At 42.2% G+C, this 21,670-nt stretch overlaps 1 protein-coding gene across 1 annotated transcript in view; it reads left to right on the top strand.

Annotated features, from left to right (window-relative positions):
- Nucleotides 1-6,765: 6,765 nt before the first annotated feature.
- RHBDL3 (rhomboid like 3) overlaps nt 6,766-21,670 on the top strand; it is a 68,573-nt gene continuing 53,668 nt past the window's right edge. The window contains exons 1-2 of the mRNA XM_051992389.1: nt 6,766-6,952; nt 9,044-9,067. Of these exons, the coding sequence (XP_051848349.1) occupies nt 6,836-6,952; nt 9,044-9,067 (141 nt within the window). The 5' untranslated portion in view covers nt 6,766-6,835. The remainder of the gene's footprint in view (nt 6,953-9,043; nt 9,068-21,670) is intronic.

Here is a 21,670-nt window from a genome sequence, read left to right on the forward strand (position 1 = left end):
AGTCCTATGAGCCTTTAATGTCCTAGAATGCACAAGAGCCCCCCAAACCCCATGGAAAGAGAGAGAGAGAGCAGGCACTGGAAGAGACTCTGAGGGAGGAATTTTCAGAAGGAAAGGACCTCAGCTCATCCACAGGATACACAGGAGAGTTTTCCTGTTACTTTAGATGTATAACAGCTGGCTAAGCCTGGCCGTGTGAGCTTTCTAGACTTTGCCTTTCAGATCTCAACTTTGGACCATTGGTACTTCTCTTTGTAAATCTGAATTATAGCACAGACCTTTATACTTCTCACTAATGATTAAAGTCACTTATGAGAATTTTCACCCCTGGGGTGAGAAAAGAAGAGAAGAAAGAACAGGGAGGTGGAGGAGGAAGGAACACCTAAAAGTTATTTTCTGTTTGATCTCCTAGATGATAATAAAGGAAAAAAATGCTACATGGGGTTTCCAAGGGTGGCTGGAATCCTGTGGTTTTCTCCACCTCCAGTTACATCTGCTGTTCTAACACGTACACTTCAAACACGACTGGGGGATTCCTGGAAGAAAAAGAATTCAACTTGGATCTCAGTCAAAAAGCATTTCTGTCTTCATCCTAAGGCTGACAAGGGGCCAAAGGAGGCTTCAGGGGTTAGCTGCTGTTTCCAGCCTGGATTGGTGCTACAGGTGTGGAGAAGGAAATGGGAGGGTGTGAGGTGAGTCTTGTGGGGGGAGAGCTGGCAAGACAGGAAAGGAAAGAGCAGGAAGCTGGTACAAAGGCTCAGAAACAGAAAACAAGTAAGTTGGGTTTGGAGAGGAAGAGCGGGGACTACTCGGTGAAGGTTAGGGATAAGAACTCAGTGCATTTCAACAGTATAAAGCAATGTTCCATGATCTCTGGAGAAATGAGAGCTACTAAACTGTACACAGGACTGTCTGATCTTGAGTCAGGAAAACCTGAGTTTAAATTTGAACTCAGATGCTTTCTAGCTTTGTAAGTCTCTTAACCCTCTTTGCCTCAGTTTCCTTATTTGTAAAATGAGCTGGAGAAGGAAATAACAAACCACACAGAAAACTCCAAATGGGTCACAAAAAGTCAGACATGACTGAAAATAAACCACAAAAACAGTACATAAAGATTCCCACAAGCTTAGAAAGCCACAATATTAACATTCTCTCTGTTCTAGTATATATATATATTTTTTTTTGGTTAAACATTTCCAATAACATTTTTAACTGCTTTGACTGCACTTGGGAGTGTTATAGGTCACATTTGGCCTACAGGCAGCACATTTTAAAGAATTCCCTGTGGAGGAATTCCCTTTACAGGGCAGGTTGGCTCCTTTTCTTCAAGTCTTAAGGTGACTTGCCCACAATCATACTGTCAGTATCTATTAGACTCAAAGAATCATCACCTTTCCAGGCATATATGTTACTCTCCCTCCCATACTCAAAGCTTCGGCCAAATTTTTTGCAGTTCCACACGCAATCTATTCCATCTCCTCTTCTCGTGTTTTTGAACAAGCAGGGCTCCATGCCTGGAACGTTCTCCCTCTTTACTCAAGTCCTTTCTTACAAAGCTCTGGTCCACCATGAGACCTTTCCAGATTCCTCAGTTGCCAGTATCTTCCTGTCCCCCTCCCCATTATCTAGTCTGGGTTTTTATATATGCACATGTAATCTCCCTCCAGTAGAATGTAAACTCCATTTGAGTTTCTCTTGTGCCCAATAAGTAGGTACTTATTAAATGTCTGTTGTGCAACTCATCGATCTCTCTATTTCAAGACCCTAGTTTGGGTAGTGGGTTTTAGGAGCATCCTAGAATGGCGTCGATGCTGGTAAACGGCAATTCTTCCTTGGATGACAGAACAGACAAGAAAATTGGTTTATCTTGAAGCAAGCGTTCCAGCAAGTGGTTAGTAGGGAGGTGAGGGGCCGTCTCCAGTCATCCTGAGCCATATCTTGTCACTGGACCCAGATGGTCCTGGAGGAGAGAGTGGTACTGGTGACCGCCCAGTCCTCCCTCACTTTAATCCAATTCACTTGCAAGTCATGGTATCACCTTTCCAATGTCATGATTCACTTTGAAAATGAAGGAGAAACAAAGAAAGGATGTATCAGTGGGAAGAGATTGGGACCATTTTCTTTCTCTGAATGTTCTCTAATACTGAGAGGGCATTCTCTCCAATGATAAAGGCCACGACTTCCTTACACTTGTAAGGAAAGGTGACTTTGAATAAATTTAGGCCTAAAGGTTAGAAGAAGAGAAATGGTATCGTAGAGATAGCAAACTCAATCACTGACCTTGCCCATTTAACTGTGACCTTCAGCACATCTATGAGCTTCAGTTTCCTTAATTATAAAAATGAAAACCAGACAGATTGCTCTCCAAGGTTCTTTCCATCTCTGCTTCTGAGAACCCCTAACTTCCTTTAAATGTTCTGATCAAATATCATCTTCATTGAGGAGCAGTCTTGACTTCATCCCTCAGGTGTTTGGGCACCTCTCTGACCCCAGAATTACTTGTATATATTCTACACTTATCTGCGTTCGTATTGCAATAGTTTGGAGATACTCTTGTTTCCCAGAACTAAGGCCCAGCAAACATGACGTAACAATGATCCTTAGTGCCCTGGATGATCTCACCTTCTTGGCAAACTTTCACTAGCACCAGGTATCACTGAGGGATGAGCGAAAATCCATCATACTCTGATCTGTTCACAATTTCTGTTCCTTATATTTCTGTTCCCATCAGAGAGCTCTGGTTCTGTGCCCAATCAAGTAATCATGACCCTCAAGACTTAAGAAAATCAATTTAGGAACTGTTCCCATAAGACCCATGGGGACAGTAACTCAAGACCTAAAAACGATTATTTCACGGGCCAGCCCAGTATGTCTATAAACTCTGTCTTTCCCCTGCAAAGATAAGCCTTCCTTCTTAGGAGAAAATGCTTCCATTTGCAAACAGCATTTTTCTCATTCTGAAATTAATTAAACTTCTCTTTGTGTTCTGACTGGCCTGTCTCTGGCCTGCTTTGTGTGGCTCCAACCACCCACACATTAGAGGCTGGTTCTAGTCCAGTTGACACACTTACGTTCTTTGAGAACAGGGACTGTGATTTTATTTTTTTATATGTACTTCCAGTACCTCACCTGTTCCATGATACATAGTAGGCATTTAATAAATGCTTAATGAATGAATTATGAAATTTCTTGAAGTTCCTGGTGTTCACAGGGGAAGACAAATTGAAGCCAAAGAAACATTTGCCTAGTTTTTCAACTTTTGGAAGGTATTTGGATTAGGAGTTGACAGTTTAAAAGGAGCAACAGGAAGCTTGGATATTCTCTCGACCCTGGACCAATCAATTTCCAAGCAATATTCATAGGAATTCTGTGTGCAAGACCCTGGCATCATAGGAACCCACCAAGCACGCTCCATAAAAGTTGTCCTACATAGGGAGTGAAGCTCTTTCTTTTTTTTTTCCCAGCATCTTTGCCTTCTCCCATCTTTTTCCTCCCTGGCCCATTTCTCAAGGTGAGACTCTAAATGTGTCTTGAGCTCTTGCACATGTGGGTCATGCAAATGGATAGGAAAGAGAGTCTGTTGATTCACAGCCCTCCGGCTTGTTTGCTCAGCTCCTTCTAGAGTTTAAATTGTTTTTCTACCCTAAAGATTCAGTATCTCCTGGATCCTTCATCACCATGTTCCCCCCTCCCAACAATTTGCAAATTCACACCCTGTGTAGACATTTTTTATTTACATGGAAATGTTGCCAAGATTTTGACTTGTTCGTAGAACAGGGATGTCAAGGATGGGGGAAGGGAAGGGGAGACAAGAATAGTTTAAATGATGACACTTTCTGAAACTGAGATCAGTTTTGGTGGCTGCAATAAGCTTACCTAATTAGAACATAGTTAATTTTCTTTCCCTTATTTTTAAGGGAAAGTCTTTTTGCCAGAGTGAGATACTTTCAGGTTTTATATTAGAGGGGTGTGTGTGTGTGTGTGTGTGTGTGTGTGTGTGTGTGTGTGTATCTGTTTTATGAAGATGGGAACATTAATTGCAATTCTCAGTATTGGAAAACAGCCCTTGCTTGGGAAAGAGAGGAAGGTGGGTGAGTGGGTGGAGGTAAGAGGCAGCCAGCTCTGGGAGAAGGAATGGAAGAAACATTCTGGTGCAGCCCTGGACTAGAGAAGGACTTTTCCAGTAACTGATAGATTGGATGGCTCCCTCAGAGGGCAGTTAGATGTTTGCTTAGGGCTCCGAAGAAAGCCTCTAACTAAGGCTGCACTTTTAAGAAGGGACAAAGACCCTGGGAACTACTTAGAAACATTGATATTTTGGTGATTAATCTACTTTAGGAAGTTCTCCAGCCCTATGGGTGGGCTCCTGGTGGTCTCTAAGCTTCTCCTCCTGAATAATTCCAAGAGTCTGGCTGTATCCTTCAGCTTGTGTTCTTCCCTTTGATCACTATTGAAGTCAATCAATCAATTAATAAATAAGAATTAATTACCTATTATGTGCCAGGCATGCCATCTCCTATCTCTGTGCTTCTGCCCCTGACTGTCCCTCAAAAATGGAATGCTTTCCCTCCTTCCCTGTTAGGATTCCTAATTTCCATGGAAGCTCAGACCCAATACCACATTCTATCCTCTCTACTTGTCCCCTTCAACACCTTCTAAAGCTGTGATCTCTTTCATGGAGTTTTGTGGGGTTGGATATGTATTGCTTTCTGGGTCTACTTTATTGAAGGACAAGGGTATCTTTGAAGATCCAAGTGCCTGAATTTGGATAGGATCATCCCATCGTAGACCTGGACCTTTGGGATCATTTAGTACAACTTCATCATTTTACAAAGAAGGAAACTGAAAATAAGCAATGTGAAATGATGTGCCCAAAATCATACAGGAAAGCTTCAGAAGTAGGATTTGAACCCAGGTTCTCTGAGGATAGTGGAGTTTATTGGTGACTAAAAAGAAAAATCCTGAAGAAATTTCCTTATAAGACACTTGCTATAGTTAAGACTCAGGTCTCTCTTCTACCTTTTCCTACTTCTCACCCTCTCCACTGAATTTCACACTTCATTCCAGTTTCTCCTTGCCTCCATTCTTCCTATTTATTTTGCTCTTTTCCCAGTTCTGCCTCAGAAAACACAATTACTTATCTCCTTTGCGATTCAAAGTTATCTCCTCTAAGTGACTGCCATCCCTCTTCCCACCTCCTTTCTCTTGTACTGGAAGGATTCTTCTTCTGGAGGTTCCCAGGGATCCTCAAGCAAAGTGGGGGGAGAGTGGAGACAGTGTGATGACAGACTTTGGGTCTTTTAGGGAGACCGCATTGTGGTAGAGGAGTGGCTAGAACCCTGGATTGGGGAATCAGTAACACCTTTCTTTTCAGTCCTTCTCTAACAATAATTAGCCTTGTATTCTGGAGTGAGTGAATTAACTTCTCCAAATCTCAGTTTCTTTGGTTGTAAAATGTAGGTAATGATAGCACCAACCTCCCCAGGATTCACTGAGGTTCTGATTAAGTAATGTATGTAAAGGGATTTGTAAAACCGGAAAGTTCTGTATAACTATCAGCTGAGGTAATACATGATAATCAATATAAAATAATAATTTGGAGGAGGGATTTCATTGGTGAGGAGAAAACTCTATCAATGCATATGAGTAACTGTTCTGCAACTTCTTGATTCAGGGATTCTTGACTTGGAGTCTGTCAATTTTTGAAAAAGTAACTTAATCTAATAGGATTCTTTTGTAATCCTGTACATTTTATTTTAAGCATTGGAAACACGATTGTGTGAACGGATCCACAGGCTTCACCAGAGAGTTCCCAGGGTCCAGGACACAGAAACAAGGTTGAGCACGCCTTATGTTAGAGCATCTCCCAGGGTCACTGAGAGCTTGGTCGGCTAAAGTAGCTCTTTTGAGTTAAAGTCAGAATTAGGACCCAGGACTTCTAGACTGTTGCCCCGCTGCCTGGTACCCATGAACATCCCTCATAACATCATTACGATTAGGATTATGATGAAAGTGAGCAGGGGGCCTTCCGCCTTGCCTGCAAATCTTAAAGGCTGGGGAGTTCTGCGTTTCTGTCAAGGCCCTCCCCAGCGGTAGGTGCTCTGGCCTGGGTCTGCTATAGCCTTCTTTCCCCTCTACTGTGGAGCTACCGGGCACTCGAACCTGCGCTAACCAGCGCTCTCCCTGGCCTGCCTCGGACATGGCCAACTTGGCCCAGAAGCTCAGAGGAGGGGGAGGGGGGGAAGGAGGGGGCTGATCGGCCCCGCCCCCGCCCCGCCTCCGCCCCGAGGAGGGGGAGGAGACAGACACTGGGACTCAGAGCGGGCGGCTGGCAGCGCAGCGGGGCCAGAGCGCTTGAGAAGCCGCCGCCGCCGCCGCCAATAGGGGTCCGGGGCTGGGCGGCCCAGGGGCGCCCCGGCGGCGGAGCTGAGCCGAGCCAGGCGGGCCAGCCCGGGACGGGACGAGGGCCGGGGGAGGGAGGGAGTCCGGGAGGAGAGCGCAGGCAGGACCGGGGGCGGGAGCCAGAGCGGCACCGGGAGAAGTTTGCCCCGCGCCCGCGGCGGCTCCCCGGGGCCATGGGGGCTGGAGCCCGCGGCGGCGGCTACAGAGGCGGAGGCAGCGGCGGCGGAGGCGGCAGCGGCGGCGGCGGCGGCGGCAGCGGAGGCGGCTGGACGCGCTCGGGCTCTCGCTCCCTCAGCCGCCGCGGCGGCGGCTCGGCTGCGTTGGCAGCGCTGGCTGCGCCCTGCGCGCACGGAGCCCCCCGGAGCGGCGCCGGGGCCACCGCGGAAAGTTAACTAGCCCGACGCGCCGGGGCCCGCGCGGGACGCTCTCGGCCATGGGCGAGCACCCCAGCCCGGCCCCCGCCGTGGCCGCCTGTGCCGAGGCGGAGCGCATCGAGGAGCTGGAGCCCGAGCCCGAGCCTGAGGAGCCGCTGCCCATGGCCCCCGAGGACGTAAGTGCAACTTTCGGCAGCGGGGGGCTAGCCTGGGCTCGCCTTCTCTCTCTGCCCTGGGGAGCAGCAGAAGAGGGAAGACTATCCTCCCCTTCTCTCCCCTTCTCTTCTCCTTTTTCTCCCCCCTTCTTTCTCTTTCTCCTCCTCCTCTCCCCTTTCAAGACCTTTCCCCATAACCAGAAGGTTGTAACTTGGTGGCTTCAAGGTGAAGCAGAAACCCCTAGGATCCATGTGGGCGCCCCAAGGGCAGAAGTGTTGGGACGGGGCCTGTGATCGGGAGGGAGCGAAAGGGAAGGGTCCCTGCTCAGATCCTAGCGCCTAGGAGCTGGCCACACTTAGTGCTGAAGCTGCCGGATCCTCTGGGCCACCTTCCCATCCATCGCGGAGTGGACACTATTTCCTCAAGTTTCAACTCGCCTTCTCTTCCCCGGGGAACCCCGGGGTTCTCCATTCCCGTTACTGTGCCTCCCGCCGCGCCTGGGTCCCTTTTGCTAGGCACTAGGCTCGGAACCCAGGAGTACCGGATCCCCTTCCTCAGCAGAGCCCCCTCCCCGCAGATGGTGCAGTGCCCGGGACACACAGTTTTCCCGCAGAGGCAGAGACGTCACCGGGAGTGACTCCCCCTCCCCTCCTCGCCCCGCAACTCATGACCTACGAGACACTTTGAATCCCCAGAAGCTCCGTGCCTCTGCAGACTCCTCCTACACGGCCCCTTTACAGGAGATAACCCTCTTGGTGACTCCCCTCTCTCTTCTATGCACAGTCCCCATGGATACAGTTGAGGGTGGGGGCGAAGAAAATAAGCTTCTGTCCACCTTTCTTGCTCAAGCAAGATGAAACATTAGGGTTCAAACTTAGACCTACTACTGGAGCTCTGGGAGCACTTAGGGGAACAAAATTGCAAGTGATTCCAGAGATAATGACCACTAGATTCTGGGGAAAAGGACTGTGATTTGGGGTGTGGGGGAGGGGCTGTCTCAGAAGTGCCCCATTCCCCGGGCTTTCCCGGGCTAGCCGCCCAGTGGGGATGCAGTTCCTTTCTGTCAATGGTGGACTTTCACTATTTAGTCTAGCTCCCATTCTGTCTCTGTCCTTGGCATGGAATAGATCTCTGCTGTTGTGAGAAGGGAGCTACCAGCATGGCCCAGAACTAGGGAGATCTGGTGTGGCTGGAGAGAGTTTCTTAATGACTTTATCAGAGAGCTGCAGAGGATTCCCCAGGAATACAGATTAGAAAGCCACCTAGCCACCTCAGTCCTCTGCCCATGGGCCCCAGGGGCTATGTCTGACTGAGTGGCAAGTGAATATAGGAGAGAGACCTGTTGACCTTTGTGCTGACCCCACAGACCCATCTGGATGTCCCATAAATCTGAGGTAGATTATCCTTGGGTTGTCTCTTTTGCTTCAACAGTTCAGCAGAAGCCTTCCTCCCACCCCCTCACTCCCACTCACCCCAATGCCCCAGGCTCTGTGTGAATACTTAATTCCAAATGCTTACTTACAGCTTTTGTTAAATACTCACTGGTTGATCTAAAACCTACGTTTGCTTCAAGTTCAGGATCCCAGCCTTTGGGAGAGGTGGTATTCTCTAAAGGCTAGCTAATGGGAAAGAGGGACGTGAGCCATGCTGGTGACCATCTTGGCAAACGTGTATCTAATAGAGTTAGGGTCACTGTATCCTTAGTTAATGTGACTCATGCTGGGCTAATCTCTCCCCACCCCCCTCACCATAAGATTAAGGTATTCCCTCCCTCCCTCCACAAGAGTGATCCCCCTTTGCCCTAAGTAAAAAGGAGTCTCTGCCCTTTCTCCTCGTGTTTAGTGCAGATAGTGACTGGGGATGGTGTGTGGGGAGAAATGGGTTGGGGAGGACTAAGGCTGCCCAGCTCACTGGCTCTCCTCTGGTATCTCATTGCCAATTCTGCAGCCTGGAGACCAATCTAATGCAGAAGAAGCTGGGAGGCCAGATCAGCTGCATTTCTAATGTTACAGATGCCCTAATGCTGAGCATTTTTTTTCTTTCTTTTCTCCTTTTCCTCCTCTTCCTCCTCCTCTTCCTCTCCTCTCCTGCACGGCTTCCCTCTCTGTCAGCACTGGAAAGTCCTGTTTGATCAGGTATGTGAGCAGTTAATTCAGTCCCCTCTCCTTTCGTTAGCTCCCCCCCTCCCCAGGATTATCAATCTTCCTGCTGCGTGGGTTTCCCAGGCTTGGCTGCTCACGGAGGTGATGACGTCGGCCTGTGGGTGTGGCTTGGCGTGTTTCTGATCTCCTGGCATCAAAAGGAGCCCTGCTCTCCTCTTTGGATGGGTCTCTCCCCTGGGGACAGTGGCCTTTCCTTTAAGCCATTCCTTACTCCCACCCCAAAAGCCATTGAAAACTTAGAAGCGGATCCGGTTTAACCCAATGCCAAATGATTACAGATGACTGATCGGTCTGGGAAATCCTATGCACTCCAATGGGTTGGAGTTGTGGGGAGTGCTGGGACAACAATCCCATGGGTGGGTTAGCCACTATCCCAGGATTATCACTGATCTCCCAGGGTGACTCAGAGCACTCCATTTAAGGACTGATTCACTTATTTCACTCAAGGCTGGAGTGGGGGGGGGAAGTGGGGATGGGTGGGCTGTATCCAAAATTGGGGAATAGGGTAATCTGCAGCATTTAAGATTGCAGTAGAGGGAGGGGGGCAGTCCGTGTGTATATGGAAATCTTGAATTAGAGCTTTTTAAGCCCTGAAATAGAGCTCTGACCTTCAGGAAGGAAACCACTCTGTCCTTGGACAGCATCTTTTAAAACCCCTCCCTTTGAGGAGACCACATAATGGATAGGTACCCAGAAGGCAGCAGGCCAGTCCAGGTTGGGCATTTTAAAAAACAGAGCAGGTATAAGCAGGGGTCAGGAAATCGACTGTTCAAATTACAGCAGAGGGTCTTTGTGGGGGATTCAGAGAATAGAAATAAGGTAGATACAAGGTAATTTGAGGGGCTCATTTGCCTCTGGTAGAAAAAGGGAGATAGGGCCAGATTTTGAAAGATCTAGAATGCCTGATGAAAGCCATGGGCAGGTTGATCCCCTTGGTGACACCTCAGTTTCCTCAACTATCAAATCAGACATTTGCACAAAGTGACATCTGATGATATTTCTAGCTCTAAATGCTTTGATCCTATAATATTGTCCTGTAGATAATTGCTAGTTTTTGAGTGGAGAAGAGGATGTTTCACCTGCTAACTACCAAGTTTTAGCATGTTCGATCTGGCAATGGTATGTAAAATAAACTAGAAGTGGAGAGAGAATAAAGGCAGTAATGAAAATGCAGAACAAGTGGGAGGTACTGAGAGCCTGGCCTAGAGAAAACCAGTAAGAATGGATAGGAATGGGTTTATGGATGAGGTAAAGATCAGAAATGAAGAATTAACAGGACTTGATGACTGTGGTGTGAGAGTGTGTGTGTGTGTGTGTGTGTGTATGTGTGTGTGTGTAAGTGAGAGAGAGAAAGAGAGAAAGGGAGAGAGAGAGAAAGGGAAAGGGAGAGGGAGAGGGGATCATATATTAGAGCTGGAAGAAGGGGCCTTAAAAATCATAAAGTCCAACTCCTTTCCTTTATAGATGAAGAAACTGAGGCACAGAGATTAAGGGACTTGTCTAGAGTCATGTCTCTAAATCCAGTAAATGTTCTCCTCACCTCTTTCTCTGAGAGTCCTTAGTCTTCCTCAGAATTCAGCTCCAAAAGGCATCTCCCACTTGAGATCTATACATCTTGTTTCCTCTCTCAGCTACTAGGGATCCCCTCAAATTATCTTACCTCTACTTTGTATCTATTTTGCTATGTACTTCTGTCTATGTGGTATTTTCCCTGACAGACTGTAAGCATTTTGAGGGCAATGATTGCTTTGTTTTTATCTTTGTATCTACCAGGACCTAGAATGGGACCTGGTGAAAAGTAGGAGCTTAATAAATGCTTATTGTTTTGATTGAGGAGTCAAAGAGAACTCTTTGGCTTTGAGCCATGAAAGCAGGTGGAGGAGAGGGAGAGGAGCATACATGGAGGGGGAAAAGAAAGAATTCAGTTTTAGACATGCTAAGTTTGAAGCCAAATCCCAGTGGAGATATCCAAAAATTTTGGGTCTAAAGGACTGGAGCTGTAGAATTTGGGAGTCATTGTCCTTCCACCGAGGGTCCCTTAGGGACAGCACAGTGGGCCATGGCTTCTCAAGGATATGAGTGTAGTTTGTACAGTCTTTCATACCTGATTAATTTAGAATCTGAACAAAGTCTATTCTCTCTCTCTCCCTCTCCTTCCTTTCTTCTTTCCTCCCTCCCTCCCTTTCCCTCTCCCCTCTCTGTTTCTCTCTTTATCTGTCTCTTTTCTGTTTCTCTCTCTGTCTCTTTTGCTCCTTCTCCTCTCCTCCCCCTTCTTCCCTCTCTTTTGTTTATCTCATTAGTTCTGTTAGATTGTGTGTATTTACATTTTCAGATAGACTATTTCTATTGATTTTGAAAAACTATTAAGAGAGCATTGAGGGGTACCTAGAGGACAAATGTGGTCATGTCTATCAGAGATCCTAGATGATCCTTGTTCCTCAAGCCGGAAGGGAACACTGGAGGTGATTTTTAAATACCACCACCACTTCCAGCTCTCCTTCCCCTGAAACTATACCATTCTAGACAAACAGGAATTGAGTCTCTTTTTAAAGACCTCCAGAAAATGAATCATCATAACCTCTCCTAGTTAATCTTTGCTTGGGATGTTTGGTTTTATATCTGATCTCCATCCCACTTCATTTTGTAAATTCCTAATGATTCATTTCAAAAGATTCTAAGATCATAGATGTAGACATCAATTCACTCCTTTAACAGATGAGGAAACTGAAGAACTGAAGGATTAAGTGAAGTCACACAGGAAACATATGAGGTGGAATTTGAACTCCTCTAACTCTGAATGCAGTATTATTTCTCCTACACCACGTTGTCATGACATTTTCTTTCGTTCTGTCTTATTCTCCAGGCAGAGCTGGTTATGATTTCCCCTCATTTGATGGGATTGGAATGGTGGGATTTGACACTCACTCTGTGTTTTGAGAGTTTTCCTTTCTTTTTAGTGAGATAATTAGATCATCCTTGGAGCCAAGTTCCTCGAGTTCAAATCTTGCTCCTGTGAACCTGGGCAACTCACCTAACTTCTCTGAGTTTGTCATTTTTCTGATCTGTAAACAGGGTATTGGACTAGATAGTTTCTAAAGATCCTTCAGTTTTAAATCTGTGATCTTCTGGCCTTACCACAGGACCAATAGAAAAGCAAGCACTTTTATAAAGAGCTATTCACTTTGGAAGAACACCATTTTATATTGGAAATGTATTTGACAGAATTTCATTTGATCCTTTTTTTCTTCCTTTGGCTCTGATTAGTAATTAGGTAAAGTGGTTGGTTCATCTTGTGTGGACACTTTTGGCAGAGGGATTAAGTGAGTCTCATCCTCATATTGTGGCAGCTAATTGGTAAAATGCCCGGGAGTTTGGAAGAATTGAGTTCAAATTCAGCATCAGATGAAAATGTAAAATGAGGATAATAATATCACTGAGGTTGTTGTGAAGATCAAATGAGATAATATTTGAAAAGCATTTAGTACAGTGTCTATTTGTTAGACAAATAGTAGGTGCTTAATAAATGCTTACTCCATCCTTCTAATTATAGTGTACATATAAAGTTCTTTCCAAATCTTATAATGATTTACACGTGTGTCATTATAAAATTTGAAAAGGTCTATATATCTATATCTATATATATATATATATACACACATGTATCATTATAAGATTTAAATTATACTTTTCAATACATGTTTATACATGTACATATGTATCATTATATGATTTGAAAAGGACTATATGCATGCATACATACACATATGTCCAGCAAATGTAGGTGCTTAATAAATGCTTATTCCTTCCAATTGTGGTGTGTAAGTAAAGTCTTCTTCAAATCCTATGATATACATGTGTGTATCATAAGATTTGAAAAGAACTTTATACACACACACACACATACACAAATATGTCTAGCAAATAGTAGATGCTTAATAAATGCTTATTCCTTCTTTCCAATTATAGTGTGTATAAAGTAGCTTTCAAATCTTATTGGTGATATGTATATACACACATATAAAATACATGCATATGTTTGCTATAATTCTTAAAGGCAGCTAAGTGGAATAGAATATAGTGTACCTGACTTTAAATCCTAAAGTAGGCACTTCTTCCCTGTGTGACCTTAAGTCCCTTAATGCTTTTTAGATTCAGTCTTCTTATCTGTAAAATGGGCATCATAATGGTTAGTTGGTTGGTTGTTGACCTCCATTCTTGAAGAGAGTCAAAATGACATCACTATGTTAGAGCTGATTTACAGTGTGTCCAACTGTGGCTGATCAGACCAACCTGAGCTCAGAAAGCTCTGCCACAAGTCTGACACAAAAAGTCCCTATGAACATTTGGGGGTGACTTCTCTGATTTTGTGCATCTCGCGTTTGTTCTGAGCTACTTCAATTTTGCTTTGCTCATAGGGCACAGCACCTTGTCTGATGAGGGCACGCCATGCCCATCTATGTCTCTCATGTCATACAATTGATTCTAAAGTTCTTCCATAGTACCTACTTCACAGAGTTGGTGGGAGGACCAATGAGATAACACATGTAAAGCTCTTTGTAGAGCTTAAAATATCCCAAATGCTCATATTCCTTGCTACTATCGTATCATGACTTTGCGCAGAGAGGCAGAGATGAGAGTGTGTTGTGGACCAGTGAAACAGCATTTGAGTTCTAGTTCTCAGATTTCTTCACACATAGTACAGATATAGTTGGATGCAACTCCAAAGAGGCAAGGAGGAGGAAGTGGGTTTAATAGGAAATTCATAAGTGACCTTGGGCAAAGTCACTTCAACTCTCCAAGTCTTTGTAACTTCATCTGTCAAATGGGAGAGTTGGACCACTGGTCTCTAAACTCCCTTCGAGATTTAAAGGATTCTTGGATCCTAATGATTCCTTTGGTCTCATTTTCCTCATCTGTGAAATAAGGGGCTTGGACTAGTTCTGAAGTCCCTTCCTGTTCTAAATCTGATCTTCCAGTTTTCTGGAAGACCTCAGTTTTCTCATTTGTAAAGTGAGGAGGTTGGGCTCTTTAATCTTTAAAGTTCCCCAGGTCCAAATCATTGACCTTATGAAGTCAATCTTTTACATACAGACCATGATGGGGTCATTAACCTACTTGTCATCAGTGGGGGTGCACAAATTTGGAATTCTGTTTCTGGAGATGGAGATAGATTTGAGTCTATGTGTCTGTATTCTCCTGTCATCTCCTGTCATACAACACGACACATCTGAGATAGTAGATGTCTTCAGCAGCTTTGAGTAAAAAAAAATTACTTCTGAGATGATGGCCCTGGTAGAGCTACAGATGGCAGAGCCTGCCTTTTCCTAAACCAGAGAGGTTCCCATAAGGAAAGATACTTCTTTCTTCCCATCTGATTTTTCCTCCATTGGTCCCTCCCCCCTTGGTTCCCCCATATGGGGACCCTCCACATCCCCTGACCCTAAAGCCTCATCTCATTTGCAGTTCTCTAGCAAGCTGGCTCAAGGAGACTCTGGGAAAAGGGGAACAGACAAGAGGGCTGAATAGATTATACAGGCACAGAGGGAGAAACACCTGCCCCTGAGGCTGTGTCATCTGCTGCTGCTCCAAGACCCTATGTCCCTGGAACATGCGATTAATGAGCTGAGAGAGGGGCTCCCAGAGAAGGACAAAGGGAAGAGGCTTAAAAGAACTTAGAGACCTCATCCGCTATCTTTAATTTCTCTCCCCCCCCCCGCCCCCTACTAGCTCTTTATGTTTAAAAAAAAATTTTAAGGTATTCTAAACTTGATAAACACCAATGAAATATACCAAAGAACAGAAAAAGAGGATTGTATATGAAGCTGAGAATCTAATTATATATAGCTTGTTTGGGTTTTTTATTTTATTTTTTTTATTTTGAGTATATACTCATTCAGCATAGAAGTTGCAAAGCTCTTCTATTATACCTTCCAAACCTCAATTAACCAATGGAGATTTCTTCTATGTATTTATATGTTTCATTGATGCTCTTTTCTTTTTTACTGACATTACTATTGTTAGGAAGTCTTATTAAGGAGTTAGGTAGTAGAGTAGATTAAATGCTGGACCCGGAATTAGAAAGATATGAATTCAAATATTGTCCCAAATTATCTGACCTTAGGCAAAATCATGTAACCGCCACAATAAAACCTTTGTGTTTGTTTCCTCATCTGTGAAATGGGCTAGACTTATTATAAGTTTCAAATGAGAAAATATTTATAAAACTATACAAATCTTTCAGAGCTATATAAATACCATTGTTATTAGCACTAGGTCTCCTCTAGTGTAAAGTTACACCCCCCCTAAAAAAAAAAAAAAAACTCCTTTATTTATAGCAATTTAGTTTAGTCAAACAAAACCTACATAAATTGACTACATATAAAATGCATGTTTCCTTCTGTACCTCTAGACCATTACTTAAAGAAGTAGAAAGTTTACTTCATCAACGTTCCTCTGAAGTCTTGACTAGCCATTGCATTAATTGCATTGCAAATAATTAATTAGTCAATTTATCGACATTTATTAAGCATTTATTATGGGCTAGGCACTATGCGAGTCAAGAGCCAGTAGTATACCAGAGCCAGCCCTCCATTCACCATCTACCATCAATGCTTTGGTATGCTTATTCTCCATAACTTCCAACAATTATGATTTTCTTTTCCCTTACCTTTTTAATTTAGAAAGTTATTTTAATTTTCATTTCCTTCATTAGTGATTTGAAGCATTTTTTTTCATATTGACGTTGAAAGTTGATTTTCTTTTTGAGAACTGCTTATTCACTTCTTACCATTTGTTCATTGGGAATGACTCTTGTTTTTAAATATTTCAATCATTTCCCACTATATTTTGGCTATCAGTCCTTTATCAGAAAAATGTTCTGAAAAGATTTTCTCTAATGAATAAGTTTCCTTTTAATTCTAGTTGCATTGATTTTGTTCATGTAAAAGCTTTCTAATTTTATATATCTAGATTGTCTATCTTATGCATTATTAATTTCTCTATCTCTTGATTGGTCAAGAAATCTTCCTCTTTCATAGCTGTGAACGGTTTCTATTTCTCTGTTTCGTGAATCTATTTATCATGTGACCTTTTAGGTCAGGATATATATCCATTTGGAGCTTATTGTGGCATATGGTGTGAGATTTTGGTCTAATTCTAATTTCTGTCAGACTTCTTTTCAGTTTTCCCAAAAGCTGAAGTTTCAAGCTTTAGCAAATACTATGCTTCTCTGTTTATTTTTGTCTTATTGATCAACTTTTTAATTTTTTTTAAACTAATGTCAAATAGTTTGATGATTATCAAAAAGTTCGGTTTTTTACAGTATGGTTTGAGAACTGACACTGCTGGAACACTTTACTTACCACTTTTACATTATTTCCCTTGAGACTTTTGATCTTTTGTTCCTCAAATGAATTTTGTTAAGAGTTTTTTTTCTGGTTCTTTAAAATGATCTTTTGGTAGTTTGACATGCCACTAAACAAGTAAATCACTTTAGTAGCTATTTTGTTATTTAGTTCTATTATATTATGCAATTTAGTACAAAATATTGTATTATTTAGTTTCTATTGTCATTTATATTATATTGACATGTCCCAACCATGAACAACTAGTAAGTTCAATTTTTAGGCTTTTCTATATTTCCATAATAACTTCTGTATTTCCACAGCCATACTTATATAAGTCCTATGTGTGTGTTGGTAAGTGGATTCCCAAATATTTTATATATTCTTCAGTTATTTAGAATTGAATTTCTTTTTTACCTGGAGTTCAGAATACATGTACAGTATAAAGCCAACCTCACTGATCCTATCCTAATTTTAAATTTAAAATTTTTTTTTTAAAAAGACCTTTTTTTTTTTTTTTCTACCTAGAAGAGCCAATTTTGGAATAGATTCCAGATGGTATGTTTCTTTGTGTCTTGCCCAAATGAAGCAGTATCTATCATGAAAAGAATGCTGGATTTTTCATCATAAGACCTGAGTTCAAATGCTGATTCTACTTTCCTCTTTCATGACTTATCCTTTTAACTCTGGGCATCCTTTGCAAGATAGAATTTGGGCTAGATAACCTCTGATATCCTTTCCAGTTTTCAATCTATAAAACTGCAGGTGGATTAGAAGTCTCCTGTGATGGGATAAGGAAGCATCTTATGTATACACTCAAATGGATGGCTCTTCCCCAGGAATTGAGATTATAATTAAAAATTGGTTTTCCTATCTAGGATTCTTCCATCTTTCTAGGATATTGCTGTATTCTTTGCACCTACAGCTTAAAGGAAATAAGAGCTTCCCTTTCTACTTGAACTTTCCTGAGAGAAAGGAGAGGTGTGACTTAAATAAAATTCTCTGGAGGAAGCATTGCCTGAGGGGTCAGAGCTTGAAACTTTCTCCCCTCCCTATGCTTATTAAACTGGTTTGACTGCATTAATCAGTCTCCACATGTCCTAGAATCATAGAATTTTAGAGTTATAAGGAACTTTTTAGTCCTCTAAGCAAACCTTCCCACTTCTGTTTTACTGAGGCTCAGAGAGAAAAAAAATGACTTGATGAAGGTCACACAGATAATTATTGGTACAAAGACTCAAACACAGGTCTCTGAACTCTTGGTCTGGTAGAAAGAGCATGGGAATTGAAGTCAGAGAATCTGGCATCAAATCTTACCTCTGCTGTTTAACTGTCTGTATAATTTTGGAACAGACCATTTTACTTTCTTGGGTTTCAGTTTCCTTATCTGTAAAATGGGGGAGGATTAAATTTGATGTCAGTAATATCCTTTTTTATTCTAGAGCCAACTTCCTATGAACCCCAGTCCCTCAGTCCTCTCACTGCTGGAGCTAGATGGCATAGTAGACAGCACTGGATTTAGACCTTTAAAGTCCTACATTCAAATCCTACCTCAAACACAATAGCTGTGTTATCCTGGACAGAGCTGTGTCAGTTTCCTCATCCATAAAATGGGGGAAATATTTGCGCTTACTTCACAGAGTTTTTGTGAGGATCAAATGAAATATTAATTGTAAAAATCTTGAGCACAGTATCTAGCACATAATAAGTGCTTTTATAAATCCTAGCTATCATCATCACCATCATTACTATTGTACTTTTAAATCATAAAGTGCTCTATAAATGTTAACTATTACTATTCTTATTTATCTGGCTGTGATCTGCTGGAAAGAGACAAGGCAGAGAAAGCAGGGGAAGGAAAGGCATTCCTACTTAACAGGCTTTACAGAGATGGTTGAGTTTTCATCCAGTTTCCAGATGAACTCTCTGGTTCATGGTTTAGTGGGAAGAACACTGGGTCTGCTTAACTTAGAATCTTATCCCGGATTACTCATTAGCTGGGGAAATGTGGGTAAATCATTTCCACTCTAAAGATCTCAGCTCTTCCTTCTTTTTTGGGGAAAGGAAAACATTTAACAAAGGAAGAAATTTATTTTACTCTAAACAGCAAGGGTGTGCAATAAGGATATAGTAGCATTTAAATTCTTTGGATGTGGTCTCTCTCAGCTTCATCTGGAAACATGAATGGACAATCGGTCAGTCATCAAAGTACAATAACTCTAGTGGTCTTGGGTACCTATTAAATCTAAGAGATGGCTACTATAGAAGATTGGGACCTCTTATGACCCAGACCAGGAAGCTGGGACTAATCAGGTTATAGGAAAGGAAGCTACCTTAGAGTCAGGGGAGCTGCAGAAGGAAACTACTGATCCCACCATAGATGGGTACACACTTAATCATTAGGCCCCTTGTATTCAAATCCTTTCTAGGTTAGTAGGATCTACATAAACTTGTGTATACTAGTATAGGATTCAAAAATGCAATTAATCTCTGTCACAAAGTCCAAGTAAGACTTTAGTAGAAAAAGAAGCCTTACTTTTATCTATTTTATTGGTGTGTGGAAAGAAGAAATCCCTAATTCTGGAAGGCTACATCATGAGATTTGACAAATATAATTTTGGCAACAGAATGTGTTTCCTTTCTGATGGCCAATAAGAACACCGAGATGTTTGTTAATCTTTAATCACTCAAATTATTAGCAGTTAGTGTTCATTAGGATGCTACCCTTTGTCAGGTATTGTAACAGGAAGTAGGGAAGATAGAGAGAAAAGCAAGACAATTCTTACCTGCAAGGAACTTAAATTCTATCGGTTGCACACTACTTGGTGACTGACTAATTAGAGATGACTAGATATTTTAGACAACTTGTAATTTCTCTAGATTTCTCTACATAGGATCTCTTTGGGAACTTTCAAAATTTGCTTGGGCTTTTTACTTTCACTGTGGTTCAAGACTGAGATTTACAGGTCATAGATATGGTACTGAGGAAGAAATCCCCTTCTTTAAAATGTTAGAACTGAATTCATTAATTTCTAAGGTTCCTTCCAGCTCTAACATTTCATGAGGCTGAATATGACATTGTTGAGCTGACCCATTGACTAATGGTGTATTTGTATATCTATGTTTGCACATTTCAGAAGTAGACATGTTTTCCTGGATTGGGAAGAGATCAGACTTCCGAGGCCATCTTACTAGGACTGAGATGGCCCTCTGAGGCCATCTTAGGATCACACATCTAGGACTGGGATGGATCTCCAAGGTCATCTTAGGATCGCAGTTGTTTTTCAGTCATGTCCAATTCGTGACCTCATTTGGGGTTTTCTTAGTAAAGACACTGGAATAGTTTGCCATTTCCTTCTCCAGCTCATTTGATAGTTGAGGAAACTGAGGCAGACAGGGTGACATGACCTGCCCAGGGTCATACAACTAGGAAGTGGCTGAGGTCAGATTTGAACTCAGGAAAATGAATCTTCCCGCCTCCATGCCCAACACTATCCACTATGGCGCCACCTAGCTGTCCCTATTTAACTATTTCTATTTATCCTCCTTTTATGTATCTGTTTTCTTCCCCAAATAGAATATAAGCTCCTTAAGGGCAGGGACTTTAATTTTTGTTTGCATCCCCTACACTTGGCATAGAGCCAAGTACATAGAAGAAACATCAAGCTTGCTAATTGATTGGTCTGTAAAACAGAGAGGAGGAAAAGGAAAGACTAAATGGTCTCAGGAGTCCTTTCTAAATCTAGGTCTATGGTCACTTTTTTTCTGTGGCTCAGTGAATAGAATAATATGGCTGGATTCAGGAAGACCCGAGTTGAAATTCAGCCTAGCTGCATGACCCTGGAAAAGTCATAACCTTTTTCTTCCTTGGTTTCCTCCTTGTAAAATGAAGTTAATAATATTACCTACGTTCTGGTAAAGGCTCAAATGAGATAATATTTATAAAGCACTTTGCAAACCTTAAATTACTATTTAAATACTATCTGTAATTATTGTTATTAGGCTAACCCTTTTGTAGCTTGCATATAGTCTAAAGTGATTAAGTTTTGGTAGTAAAAAGCATCTTGGAAAAATAGGGTAGTGTGATTTATGGAGCTCTTTCCCTATTCTCACTTGCAATCGAAAAGTACTGGAATAGTGTTGCTGCCCTCCCATCTTCCTCCCCTCCTGCAGCTGCTGACCAAAACTTTATTTATGAGAGGCTGTAAATGTCTATGAATGGTGAGAGGGGGGCTTGGGTGGATGGGTTGGGTCAGTTCTATAGAGCAGTAACCACTGGGCAGGCTCATTAATTCCATTCAGTTTCAGATTCCTGATTAAGAAGGCAAATAGAAGAATCTGGTCAACTATCCAGCTCCTACCCTTTCCCTGTATTCCCCAGAAAAGATACATGTTATTCTTTATTATTATTATTATAGCTTTTTATTTACAAGATATATGCATGGGTAATTTTTCAGCATTGATAATTGCAAAATCTTTTGTTCCAATTTTTCCCCTTCATTCCCTCACCCTCTCCCCCAGATGGCAGGTTGACCAATACATGTTAAATATGTTAAAGTATAAATTAAATACAATATATATATATAGAGACGTGTTATTCTTTTGTACTTTTTCCTCTTGGGGTACATACTGCTATGTAATAGCTGTACATACAGCTATTAAATGATAATAGCTAGCATTTGTATAGTGCAAAGAATCTTATATATGTTTTTACATTTGAGCCGTACTAGATCTTGCCAGGTAGGTGCTAAAGTCACTCCCCATTTTACAGATGAGAAAATTGAGGCTAGGAGAGTTGGGTTTTTTAAAATCAATTTACATAGTAAGTGACTGAGGTAGTATTTGAACTCAGGTCTTCCTGAAGCATGTTTAGCTTTCTACTATGCCATTTAACTATTTGATGGCTGATAAGGATCATTGCTGAGGTCTGGAGAAGTAAAGTTTGGGAGAAGCTGGAGGATGGCTTCCCAGTCTGACCCTCGAGGTTATTTAAAGTTTCTTGAAACCAAATGGAACTTCTTTCTGCTGTGTCCTGGGCATCTGATTCTTCCTCTATCCTTTTTATTAGTGTTTGAGAATAATAAGAATGATTGTGGGAGAATGATTTGGAAACAAAAACATAGAAATGATTAGAAAATTTGGAAGGTATCACACGACAAAAACGTATGCTGAATTTATCTATGTATAATGTTGTTCCTCATTCTTCCTCCCCTTGTAGAACATAAACTCCTTC

This window comes from Antechinus flavipes, chromosome 4 (genome assembly GCF_016432865.1).
Source record: "Antechinus flavipes isolate AdamAnt ecotype Samford, QLD, Australia chromosome 4, AdamAnt_v2, whole genome shotgun sequence".
Taxonomy (NCBI): domain Eukaryota; kingdom Metazoa; phylum Chordata; class Mammalia; order Dasyuromorphia; family Dasyuridae; genus Antechinus; species Antechinus flavipes.